The sequence below is a fragment of the Taurulus bubalis genome (genome assembly GCF_910589615.1).
Source record: "Taurulus bubalis genome assembly, chromosome: 2".
In the NCBI taxonomy this organism is placed as follows: Eukaryota; Metazoa; Chordata; class Actinopteri; order Perciformes; family Cottidae; genus Taurulus; species Taurulus bubalis.
Genome location: NC_136590.1, coordinates 954,915 through 967,414, shown reverse-complemented (window position 1 = coordinate 967,414; position 12,500 = coordinate 954,915). Strand labels below are relative to the sequence as shown.

The window sequence follows — 12,500 nt, the reverse complement described above, 5'->3', positions numbered from 1 at the left end:
AATTGTGTTTCTGGTTTGGTAACATGAAGAAATGTTATGGTTTGCTGCATTAATATCTTAACGCCAGCTCCTCCTCTCCCGCCCTGCAGCCACCGGTCGGGCGAGGTCGGCATGGCGTCTTTTTGCAGGGTAGAAAGCCCGGCCTCCCGCCTTCCCAGCATGCTCAGCGCCTTGGAGGAGCACGACTTCCTGTTCCAGCTGCACCTCAACGACATGCCGCAAGACGACACCAACGAGGTCTCAACCTTTTATAGGTTCCGTTTCTAGAATGTGATCTTTTTATTTCTAACCATGGATTTTGTTTATTATTTTACAGTTGCATTTTGTTTTCATTATAACTTTAAATATTTGGTGTTTTCTGTTAAATTAATATTCTCGGCCGGGCTGTCCTGGTTAAACAAAGGTTGAATATAGTTATATTAAATCTAAATTTTAACCAATATAACTCATTTTACACATAGTTATATTATACGCATGAAAACTTGGTGGATTAGCTAGCTAACGTTAGCTAGCTAACTAGCCAGCTGCTAAATGAGATGAATTAAACAACTTAATGCACATTGCTATTGCTCATCAGTCATCGGCCTCGATCAGATTCTGATTTAAAACCATTTAAAACCATGAAATGTCGATACAGTTGATAAGAAAGCTCAGCATCACCACCAGCATCCATGTGTTTCATCAGAGCTCGTCTATACAAATTAGTTTGTCGTTAAAAAAACTAAGTTAAGTTTGCAGCTATTACATTTAAAGCCAATTTAAACCTGAAGCTTTTCTTCTTTGTGTCTGACGTTTCCAACTTCAAGTTTGATGCTAGAAGACTGTAGTTGCATTCATCAAATCAGAGTCCACAGTGAAAGTTCATCAACTGACGTGAAAAAGGAATCTTAACGGACTGATTGTGTTGACAATAAATACGTTTAAGACTTTATCATTTCACCGGTATGAACTCAAAGTGTTTCCTTATTTCATCACCATGTGTGTGCTGTTTCATTTCCAGGGGCTGGAGGTTCCCCTGGTCGCTGTGCTGCAGTGGTCAACTCCCAAGATGCCTTTCACCAACTGTATCTACACCCACTACAGGTGAGGACCGAGCTGGGCTGCTTTTAGCACAAACAGGGGGTCACCAGCGGGAATTAGAATCGGACAGGTCTATGCTTCATGTGTTAAAGCTGCATTCTCTCTCCTGACCACCAGGGGCGACTCCTCTGGTTGTATAGAAGTATATGCTTCATGTGTGAAAGCTGCATGCTCTCTACTGACCACCAGGGGGCGACTCCTCTGGTTGTATAGAAGTATATGCTTCATGTGTTAAAGTTGTATTCTCTCTCCTGACCACCAGGGGCGACTCCTCTGGTCGTATAGAAGTCTATACTTCATGTGTTAAAGCTGCATTCTCTCTCCTGACCACCAGGGGGTGACTCCTCTGGTTGTATAGAAGTCTATGCTTCATGTGTTAAAGCTGCATTCTCTCTCCTGACCACCAGGGGCGACTCCTCTGGTTGTATAGAAGTCTATGCTTCATGTGTTAAAGCTGCATTCTCTCTCCTGACCACCAGGGGGTGACTCCTCTGGTTGTATAGAAGTCTATACTTCATGTGTGAAAGCTGCATGCTCTTTACTGACCACCAGGGGGTGACTCCTCTGGTTGTATAGAAGTATATGCTTCATGTGTGAAAGCTGCATGCTCTCTACTGACCACCAGGGGGTGACTCCTCTGGTTGTATAGAAGTCTATGCTTCATGTGTTAAAGCTGCATTCTCTCTCCTGACCACCAGGGGCGACTCCTCTGGTTGTATAGAAGTATATGCTTCATGTGTGAAAGCTGCATGCTCTCTACTGACCACCAGGGGGCGACTCCTCTGGTTGTATAGAAGTATATGCTTCATGTGTTAAAGTTGTATTCTCTCTCCTGACCACCAGGGGCGACTCCTCTGGTCGTATAGAAGTCTATACTTCATGTGTTAAAGCTGCATTCTCTCTCCTGACCACCAGGGGGTGACTCCTCTGGTTGTATAGAAGTCTATGCTTCATGTGTTAAAGCTGCATTCTCTCTCCTGACCACCAGGGGCGACTCCTCTGGTTGTATAGAAGTCTATGCTTCATGTGTTAAAGCTGCATTCTCTCTCCTGACCACCAGGGGGTGACTCCTCTGGTTGTATAGAAGTCTATACTTCATGTGTGAAAGCTGCATGCTCTTTACTGACCACCAGGGGGTGACTCCTCTGGTTGTATAGAAGTATATGCTTCATGTGTGAAAGCTGCATGCTCTCTACTGACCACCAGGGGGTGACTCCTCTGGTTGTATAGAAGTATATGCTTCATGTGTGAAAGCTGCATGCTCTCTACTGACCACCAGGGGGCGACTCCTCTGGTTGTATAGAAGTATATGCTTCATGTGTTAAAGCTGCGCTGTCTCCTCTCAGGTTGCCCAGCATCCGTCTGGACGAGCCTCAGTTCGTCATGACGGCCAGCTGTCCGAGCACCGTCAAGGTGAAGGAACACTTCAAGGTCAAATACGTTCTGCTCAACAACCTGCAGGACTTCCTGGCCGTGCGGCTGGTCTGGACTCCAGAGGGTCAGTGTGCACGTTTGGGGACATTAACTTACATCAACTTAATCACTTTTGATGTTTTGGTTCTTGTGGCAACTCAAAGGATGTAACATTCATTTGATGATGTCTTCTGTGACCATGATGTGCCTTCAGGTCGAGGTCAGACCGATGACCCGTCGCTGGCCGCTGTGGTGTGTCACTCTCCTCTCAGTAACCTCGGTCACTGTCGCAAAGGCAGCACTCTGTCCTTCAGGGTGCCGTTCCAGATCCTCAAGCCGGGCCTGTACGAGGTGGGTCGCCTCTACGCAAACCTGGAGGCAACGAGGGCGTTCGGTCCGTCGCCATCTTGTTTGTTTTTCTGCAACCAGTGAGCAGAAGTGACCATATATGGACTGAGGAGGAGCGACGTAGAGACGCCTTATACGTCTCTGGGGTCGACCTGTCAATGCAGCTTTAACACATGAAACATAGACTTCTATACAACCAGAGGAGTCGCCCCCTGGTGGTCAGGAGAGAGAATGCAGCTTTAACACATGCAGCATAGACTTCTATACAACCAGAGGAGTCGCCCCCTGGTGGTCAGGAGAGAGAATGCAGCTTTAACACATGCAGCATAGACTTCTATACAACCAGAGGAGTCGCCCCCTGGTGGTCAGGAGAGAGAATGCAGCTTTAACTCATGAGGCATAGACTTCACCAGCAAAAAAACAAGATGGCGACAGCCAAATCGCCGAACTCGAGTCTTCATAACATCTGTCCACAAACCAATGCATGATGTCACAACGACTATGCCCACTTTTTAGATTTAGTCTACGTTCTCTACGTCACTCCTCCTCAGTCCAAATATGGTCACTTCCACAAAAAACAAGATGGCGACGGCCAATCGAGAGAAACCGAACCAAAGCAAGATGCCTGCCGCCTCGTGGTTTCATGCACATCTTCTGGTCTTCTCTCTGCAGCTGAGTCAGCATATGAAGTTAAAGCTGCAGTTCACGGCCTCGGTGTCCAACCCGCCGCCCGACGCCCGGCCGCTGTCACGTAAGGAAAACTTCTCTCCTGTTCACGTTTTCTTTCATTCAAAAATAAAAAAAAGAGTAGACAGATACCAGATGGTCAATAAGGCAAAATGATGTGAACATAAAAAATTACACTGTGACCTTATTCATACGCAGATGGCACCGATGGAACCAAACTCCATTCAGAAAACAAGCATTTTAAAAGTTGTTTACTTGTCTTCTTGTGGAGAGAACAAATTAAATATGAATTCAAACTTTTTACAAATCGTCCTCATTATGTTGATATTTCGGCATCTTTTTTATCCGTTTTATTTAATTACAGCAATATGTGATTGCTTTGGCGTTCTTACAGCTGCAGTGAGAGTCAGGATGATGTGAAGACTGGAGAGAGCCAGGGAAAACAAAACAGGAAGTAAAACTAAACAGGAAGTGAGACCTTTCAAAATAAAACAGGAAACAAAAGGAGAATGACAGAATGTGTGTATCAGAAGCATGTTATTGGGTGTTTATCTTCAATAATCACCTCTGGCGGGTCGGTTCCATGCTTCCCTTCTGATTGAACTATTCAAAACGGGTGAACCCCTAGGGGGTCTAGACCTCTTCTCCCCTGTTTGAGTCATCGTAGGAACCCCAAATTAATTCCAATACTTGTGTTCATTGTATGTATTTGTTCAGCAAAGTCTTAGAGAAAAAATGTATATCTGCAATAAAAAATCACTATGAACATCCAGCATGATGAGCATGGTGGAGCAAAAAGGACTTGAGAGTTCCCGAGTTGTGTAAACAGTAATGTTCGGTGCCTTAACGACAACCCACAGACTAATAGTGCAGCTTTTTAGAAAGATTAAGACCTAAAGCATCGACATCTGCAACAATAAACACAAAGCATGAAAGCATTGGTGTGTTAGGAAGCATATGCAGTCAAAAAAACGTGTCTTCCGGTTAAAACATTTCAAAATGACCCACTTTGTGCCAAGACAGCGTCGGATCAGTCGACCTCTAGCATCAACATGATCAGCTACGGACCAATGGGACCGTGGGATTTTGAATGGCCCGCGGAAAGAAAATAAAAAGTAGAATGTTTCCATTTGATGGCGTTAAGGTCACATGTCTTTGATCCCGCCCCCACAGGTAAGAACAGCCCGTCCAGCCCGGCGTTCCGAGACCTGCTGGACCGGCACCAGGCCAGTCTGGGCCGGTCCCAGTCCTTCTCCCACCAGCAGCCGTCCCGCTCCCACATCATGAGGTACCCAGCTGGCACCGCTTCAGTGCTGCACTCTTACACCGCTATGTGGTCAAATATATATATATATATTTAGGTGATTATTTTTACCAATAGACGAACGTAAAATTATTAATTATGAGTTAATATATATATATATATATATATATACGTCTCACAAACTATGACAACATTGGTTATTGTTCTTTCTAAAATAATGGCTGATTATTATTGTATTCATCATTATATTTATTATTATAGTTATAAGACGAGAGAACAGTTTCTGTGATTTATGCAGCATTTTAATGTTGAAGCCAGTTTTAACTTTATTTCATAACAACTAATAATATTTTGTCATCAGTAAAGTAATTTGCCGAAGTAACAAAGTACAATATTTATTTCAGAAATGTGAAACAGAAAAGCATAACATAGAAATACTCAACGCTCTGAACCACAAACAGTTTTCAGGGTTTTTCTGGCTCCCGTCACATTTTTCTGTCTTTGATTTTCTCTGGAATATAAATATAATATAATATATAATATTGAGTTCTGTACTGGTACTAGAAGTAGAGAACTATACTAAATAACACAGTTATTATGACATAAACCATAAAGAAGAAAAACACACAAGTTGAATTTCTTTGTGTGTGTGTGTGTGTGTGTGTGTGTGTGTGTGTGTGTGTGTGTGTGTGTGTGTGTGAGGACGGGCAGTGCCATGGAGCGGCGGGCCATCACCCCCCCCGTCGGCTCTCCGGTGGGCCGGCCGCTCTACCTGCCGCCGCAGGACAAGTCGCTGCTGTCGCTGGACAAGATCGCCAAGAGGGAGTGTAAAGTTCTGGTGGTGGACCCTGCCAGCTAGGAGGCTAGGAGGCAAGGAGGCAAGGAGGCAAGGAGGCAACGACAAAGACGTGAGGAGACGCCTCGAAGGAAGAAAATATCTTCTGTTTTAAGTTCTGAAAATGAATCAGTGGAAGCAGAAAAGGAAAAACACGACATTGAACAACAGAAAGGTGACATTTAACTGAGACACACAAACACCTGAAGAGGAAGAGGAAGAGAAGCTTCTTCTTCATCAAAACATTTTAATTTAAACAGGAAGAAGAAGACAAAACTGTCCTTCACGAAGACAAAGACTGAACAAGGAATATTTATGTATTATGTTTCTGTTTTAATAATATAATATAACATAATATTATGATATGTAATATAATATTATGATATATAATATTATATCATAATATTACATTATATATCATAATATTGTATTATATATCATAATATTATATAATATATCATAATATTATGATATATAATATTATGATATAATATTATATATCATAATATTGTATCATAATATAATATGATATATTATAATATTATATTATATATCATAATAGTATGATATATAATATTATGATATAATGTTATATATCATAATATTGTATCATAATATAATATTATATATCATAATATTATATTATATCATAATATTATATTATATATAATCAGGATCACATAATACATTTAATTATCATTAAACATCTAAGCATGGTAAACATCTGTTAGCATGCTAAGCTATGATAAATGCTAGCTTCTTGAATGTCGTATTTAGAGAATATTGAGGAACATTGACGACACCTTCGTCTTACTCGATGCTTCCAAACAAAAAAAGTTTGGAACGATTCTAATTTAATTTACAAATATTCTGCAGAGATGTTCTATAGGTAGAGGCTGATGACACAAGTCCGTTATAGGAGATGATGACCAACAATTACACCTCCAAGAGTATTATCCTGTTACGCCATTGGTCACTCGCCAAAGACAGAACATTAGATCACTACTTTATGTGTTCAAACCTGGAGCCGGCGTTCCCATCCAATAAAGGTCTCACGCAGTGGGAACGTTGTAAAGAGGACGGCCCTGGATTAATGCCTTCTGGTTCCTTTAGAGCCTCTTGTGGCCAACATGAGTATTACAACAGGTTTTCAGCTGCCAAAGCTTTTTTGTATTGTTTCACAATTTGTTTCCAGGAAATTGGACAAGACTTTTATCAGCCTGTTAAGTCATAAACAAACAATGCAGATCACTGATTTGTTTTTTGTGTTTCTTGACGTCTCAGAGCTTCCATAGTACAACCGTCAACGTATTGAAACATTGTTTTTTTAAGGTCACTTTGTTTCTTTAGTGCAACATGTATTGAAACATTCAAATTGTAGCTTTATTGTAACATCTTAACTTTAATTCAACATTCATTGTAACATTGTGTCTAAAAGTCGTGATTCATTCACACCGAACATAAAGGTGACGTTTAGGATCTGAATGAAGTAACATACTGTATACTGTGTATATAAATACACAGTATACACTGTATGTGCTGTTTTATTCACCTGTTTTTTTCGCTGTCTGAATTTGATGAACTCATTTTGACGTTACATGACGCAGTTTTTGAGCCCGAAGATTTAACACCTAAAGGACAGAAATGTCACATTGAACCCATTAAACCACAATGTTTGATCGAGGAGACAACCTCCGGTTCTTTAGGTGTCTTAAAGGGGCTGGAGGTTCAACTCCCAAGATGCCTTTCACCAACTGTATCGACTCCCACTAGAGGTGAGGACCTGAGCTGGTTTTAGCAGAAACAGACAGTCACCTGCGGGAAGACAGTCAGACGTGTTTTGTGATTAATTTCAGCAGCCAATTCACCCATTCACCCTCTAGAAGAAGAAATTAAATATCATTTAACATATCAGTCAAAACACCCTGCTTGGTCTTCCTGACAGTGGTCTAAAAACAAGGTGATGAAGCTGCATTCTCTCTCCTGACCACCAGGGGGCGACTCCTCTGGTTGTATAGAAGTCTATGCTTCATGTGTTACAGCTGTATTCTCTCTCCTGACCACCAGGGGGCGACTCCTCTGGTTGTATAGAAGTCTATGCTTCATGTGTTACAGCTGCTTTCTCTCTAATTAGATGTGTGGATTTATTTCCTCTCACAAAATATAACAAATATAATTATGTAAACAAACGATTGGGAAATTACGATATCGGGGAAAACATATTTTTTGGCATTTTTTGTCCTTTAGGAGGAAAAGAATTCTCCCGCTTTGAATAAACAGAAAATAATTTAAATAATAACTAAACATGTATAATTTACAGACAGGTTGTTTTTTTTTACAGTGAAACATGTTATCAAGATAATTTGGAAATTGGAAAGTGGAAAATAATGAATGTTCATAGCAGTGTTATGATGCTTTACGGTTCTCAACCTCTGTTCAGGCTGTACCCTAAACAGAATGAACCATATTCACACCGCTGTGCCAGTGATTTAATATAGAACATATACAATTCTGTTCAACTTATATTTTAATGAACATTTAAACTATTTTAAACAGATTTTAATCTCACATGCCCTCTTGAGATCCACTGCCTTAGGGGAACGAGGATGTTTGTTTTGACTGCATTTACAGGAATATTAAGACAAAATAGATGTTTTTTCCCCTCACTAAATATAAATTAAGATCTATTTACAATATTTAAATAAATTAGAAAGTGTATCTCATGTACAGATCGGGGTATTTTTTAAATATAGCATATATTTTAGAATCATAAATACACATTTGTATTGTTCTATAATTAGGATACAAAAGGGGTATAACAATATTAATTTATTCTATAATTGTAGTTCAAAATGGACTTGTGTCCTCTGGGGGTGAAACGGTCGCTGGTTTCTAGTATAAATAGAACATTTATCAGGCAATTCCAGTGAAAAAAGAAACCTGCAGCTTTAGTTCTGAACACATTTTACTAATGAATCATTAAATATTACATCGATATCAGCATCACATTGCATCATAACACTAATCAGATGACGTAATGAACGATCTGTCTTTAGGAGTTCGTGGGTGGCTCTTAAAAGAGCCGTTGTGTTGTCACGGTAACGCTCTACTTCTTGGCGGCCTTCTCGGTCTTCTTGGGCAGCAGCACCGCCTGGATGTTGGGCAGCACGCCGCCCTGAGCGATGGTCACTCCGCCCAGCAGCTTGTTGAGCTCCTCGTCGTTGCGGACGGCCAGCTGCAGGTGACGGGGGATGATCCTGGTCTTCTTGTTGTCGCGGGCAGCGTTCCCGGCCAGCTCCAGGATCTCAGCGGTCAGGTACTCCAGCACCGCCGCCAGGTACACCGGAGCTCCGGCGCCGACACGCTGGGCGTAGTTACCCTTCCTCAGGTGTCTGTGGACACGGCCGACGGGGAACTGGAGCCCGGCCCTGGAGGACCTGGTCTTGGCCTTCGCTCTGGCCTTTCCGCCGGTTTTTCCTCTTCCGGACATTTTGTTTTCTTTGTTCGTAGAGCTGGTGAAGGAGAAGCAGGAGAGAATGCCAACATGGCGCTGAAACTGGGCTTATGTAGGAACCCTGCTGCTCCGTGATTGGTCAGAACGAGCGAGTCTGTCATCGTCCAATCAGAAATGAGCTCACGTTAAGCTCCGTTATCTACCCACAGGCTTCCGCTTGCTACTGTTTTTTCAAAATAAAACTTGCTGGATTAAACCGGAAGTTAACGTAGATTGTTTGTTTACGTTCTCGTTCTGTAAATAGCATGTGTAGTTCTGCATTGCTGGACACAAGTTTGAGGCTAAACTAAATAAAGGTTAATACGAGAGGAGCACATGTACACACAAACACGGGATTTCAAAATAAAATATGACAGGAATTTACGGAAATATACTCCATCCACTGTAAAAATGCAATTCAAATATGTAATATATTTAAAATATATCAAATGTATATATAGTACATATATTATATGTATATGTATATATATATATATATATATATATATATATATATATACATATATATATATATATATATATATACATGTGTATAACATATATATATATATATACATGTGTATAACATATATATATATATATATATATATATATATATATATATATATATATATATATATATATATTTAATGTAGATGTAATATATGAATATGATATAGATGTATACTTAATTCATCCCAATGGGAAATTAGTTTGTCACAGTAGAAATCAACTTATAAAGAAGACACAACAAAATATCAGGAATGATAAATACTAATACTAATGATGTATACAACAACAGATGAGGGTATTAATTTAGGAATTTTAAACAATAAAGAAAGTGCACACAAAGAAATGCAAGTATGTGCAGTGTATATAAATATGAATAAAATATACATATATACATATATTAAATATGACAGATGGTGTTCAGAAAAAAAATGAGAAATTGAAATAAAATATATTCATTTCCTTTGTATTAAATAAAGTAAATGTATATATTTGATTTGAATGTCTCCACTTTTCTTAAACATCATCTTTATGTTATTATCCATAACGTGTAGATAAACACATGACCCACTGCTTGCATACGGTGTCATCCTGCTTACCTATATAAATACAATGTAGATATAAATATATATTAAGTATGAGAAAAGATAGTGTTCAGAAAAAGTGGAGAAATAAAACGTATTCATTTACTTTGTAATCAATCAAGTAAATGTATGTTTTATTTGTACTTTACCACTTTCTCTGAACACCATATTTGTTATACAAACATTTATATATATTTTGATGTGCTTGCATACGTATTATTAGCTATAACAGTTTATTTAACTATAGGGTTTATTGGGAGGAAGTTGTCAGATTTATTATTTGATCACCCCCATTTAAATGTGGATGAATTACATATTTACTATCTGCACTTCCTGCATGATGTATCCTAACCGATTTATCAGAGCATCGATATATACGGTTTAATACATAGATTTAACATCAAGAGGACCGTCAGCTCAGTCAGCGGTGTGGTGGCTCTTAAAAGAGCCGTTGGGGTTCACTACAGGCGGGTCGGTCTAAGCCCTCTCTCCGCGGATGCGGCGGGCCAGCTGGATGTCTTTGGGCATGATGGTGACCCTCTTGGCGTGGATGGCGCACAGGTTGGTGTCCTCGAACAGGCCGACCAGGTAAGCCTCGCTGGACTCCTGCAGAGCCATGACGGCGGAGCTCTGGAAGCGCAGGTCGGTCTTGAAGTCCTGAGCGATCTCCCTCACCAGGCGCTGGAAGGGCAGCTTGCGGATCAGCAGCTCGGTGGACTTCTGGTAGCGGCGGATCTCCCTCAGAGCCACGGTGCCGGGCCTGTAACGGTGGGGCTTCTTCACTCCGCCGGTGGCAGGGGCGCTCTTACGGGCAGCTTTGGTCGCCAGCTGCTTCCTGGGAGCTTTTCCTCCGGTGGACTTCCGGGCGGTCTGCTTGGTTCTGGCCATTGTAGTCGCTCGGTCTGCTGCGGGTTCACGGATCAAGAAGGAATGCCTCGAGAGCGCGAAGAGACGCTTTATAAAGGAGCTGCCGGAGTCAGGGCGGCGCTGATTGGTCCGAGCGGGGAGACACGCGCGCTGTAGCTGCGCTGCGATTGGACCAGAGGAATTCAAAGTACACCCGTAAACACAGCTGCTGGTCTCAACTCGCCGATTGAGAGGCTAAGTCCCGCCTCTTCCGGTTGACCTACATGCGACGTTATTGGGGCAAAAACTAACACATTGGTATAGATATTTATATATTTAAAAAAATATATATTTATATATAAAAATATATATATATGTATGTATATATTTAAAATATATATTTGTATATATACTGGATATATAAAATATATATTACATATATATATATATATATATATATATATATATATATATATATATATATATATATTTATATTTATATATATATATATTTAAAAATATATGTATATTATATATTCAAGATTCAAGATGTTTTACTGTCATATGCACAGATAACAGAGTTTTTCTCTACAATGAAATGCTTACACAGAATTAGAATAAACTTAAGGTAAAAAAATAAATAAAAATAAGGCACAAAATATAAAAGATATAACAGTATTGCACAAAAAAGAAAATATATGTAATATTTATACATACTCTTTTTTTATATAAATATATATATATATATATATATATATATATATATATATATATTTTAAATATATTTATATGTAATATATATAAATATATATATTTAAAATGTATATATATATATATATATATATATATATATATATATATATATATATATATATATATATATATATATATATATATATATTAAATATGTATATATGTAATTTATATATGAAATATATATATATATAATATGTTTTAAATATATATTTTAAATATATGTTACATATATATTACATATATGTATATGCACATATATGTTTTTATTCAAGGATGTATGTTTGTTTAGGAAATATAAAAAATGTACCAGTTAACAGTTCAAAGTGAGGAGGTTAGAAAGCTTGCTCTCCTTTAGCCCCGCCTCCTGGACAGGAAGTAAACAACTCTAGTCATGTGACAGTAGGCTCGTTCGAGATGAGCCAGTTCTGCGCAGAATCGATCGGCGCGCAACGCATGCTGGTTAGATTTGTGTCCGACTTGCTCCCGACTTGCTCTGACGTCATGCACACGTGGTCAACGATACTCTCAAGAGTCAGCCGCCGCAGTTGCTTTCCAACGACTGCGTGGCCCAGTGCATGATGGGAAACGCCTGGCTGTCGCCACATCAGAGAGCTGATTGGCTCTTAGATCTGACATCAAATACCACGTGTTGTAGAAAATCCTTATTTTATGTGTAGTTGGAAT

General features: G+C 39.6%; 3 protein-coding genes across 3 annotated transcripts in view; 1 reads left to right on the top strand and 2 right to left on the bottom strand.

The window, feature by feature from the left end:
- The window catches only part of LOC306750694 (trafficking protein particle complex subunit 14-like), a gene marked incomplete at both ends in the record, with an annotated part of 11,184 nt that extends 5,533 nt beyond the window's left edge, over positions 1-5,651 (top strand). The window contains 7 exons of the mRNA XM_079234161.1: positions 90-237; positions 1,001-1,083; positions 2,427-2,584; positions 2,708-2,844; positions 3,514-3,592; positions 4,702-4,816; positions 5,495-5,651. Coding sequence (XP_079090287.1) covers positions 90-237; positions 1,001-1,083; positions 2,427-2,584; positions 2,708-2,844; positions 3,514-3,592; positions 4,702-4,816; positions 5,495-5,651 — 877 coding nt within the window. The remainder of the gene's footprint in view (positions 1-89; positions 238-1,000; positions 1,084-2,426; positions 2,585-2,707; positions 2,845-3,513; positions 3,593-4,701; positions 4,817-5,494) is intronic.
- A 2,551-nt stretch (positions 5,652-8,202) lies between these two features.
- Positions 8,203-9,146, bottom strand: LOC306732769 (histone H2A). The gene has a single exon (XM_079213929.1). It carries the CDS (start codon positions 9,115-9,117, stop codon positions 8,734-8,736), a length of 384 nt encoding a protein of 127 aa, XP_079070055.1. The 5' UTR covers positions 9,118-9,146; the 3' UTR covers positions 8,203-8,733.
- A 1,545-nt stretch (positions 9,147-10,691) lies between these two features.
- Positions 10,692-11,102, bottom strand: LOC306733133 (histone H3.2; the record flags this gene model as incomplete). Its single annotated transcript, XM_079214327.1, has 1 exon — positions 10,692-11,102. One exon carries the CDS (start codon positions 11,100-11,102, stop codon positions 10,692-10,694), a length of 411 nt encoding a protein of 136 aa, XP_079070453.1.
- Between the last annotated feature and the right edge of the window lie 1,398 nt (positions 11,103-12,500).

Bases quoted from the DNA above. Each gene is read 5' to 3' on its own strand.
- LOC306732769 (XM_079213929.1), bottom strand. From the start codon at position 9,117: ATGTCCGGAAGAGGAAAAACCGGCGGAAAGGCCAGAGCGAAGGCCAAG.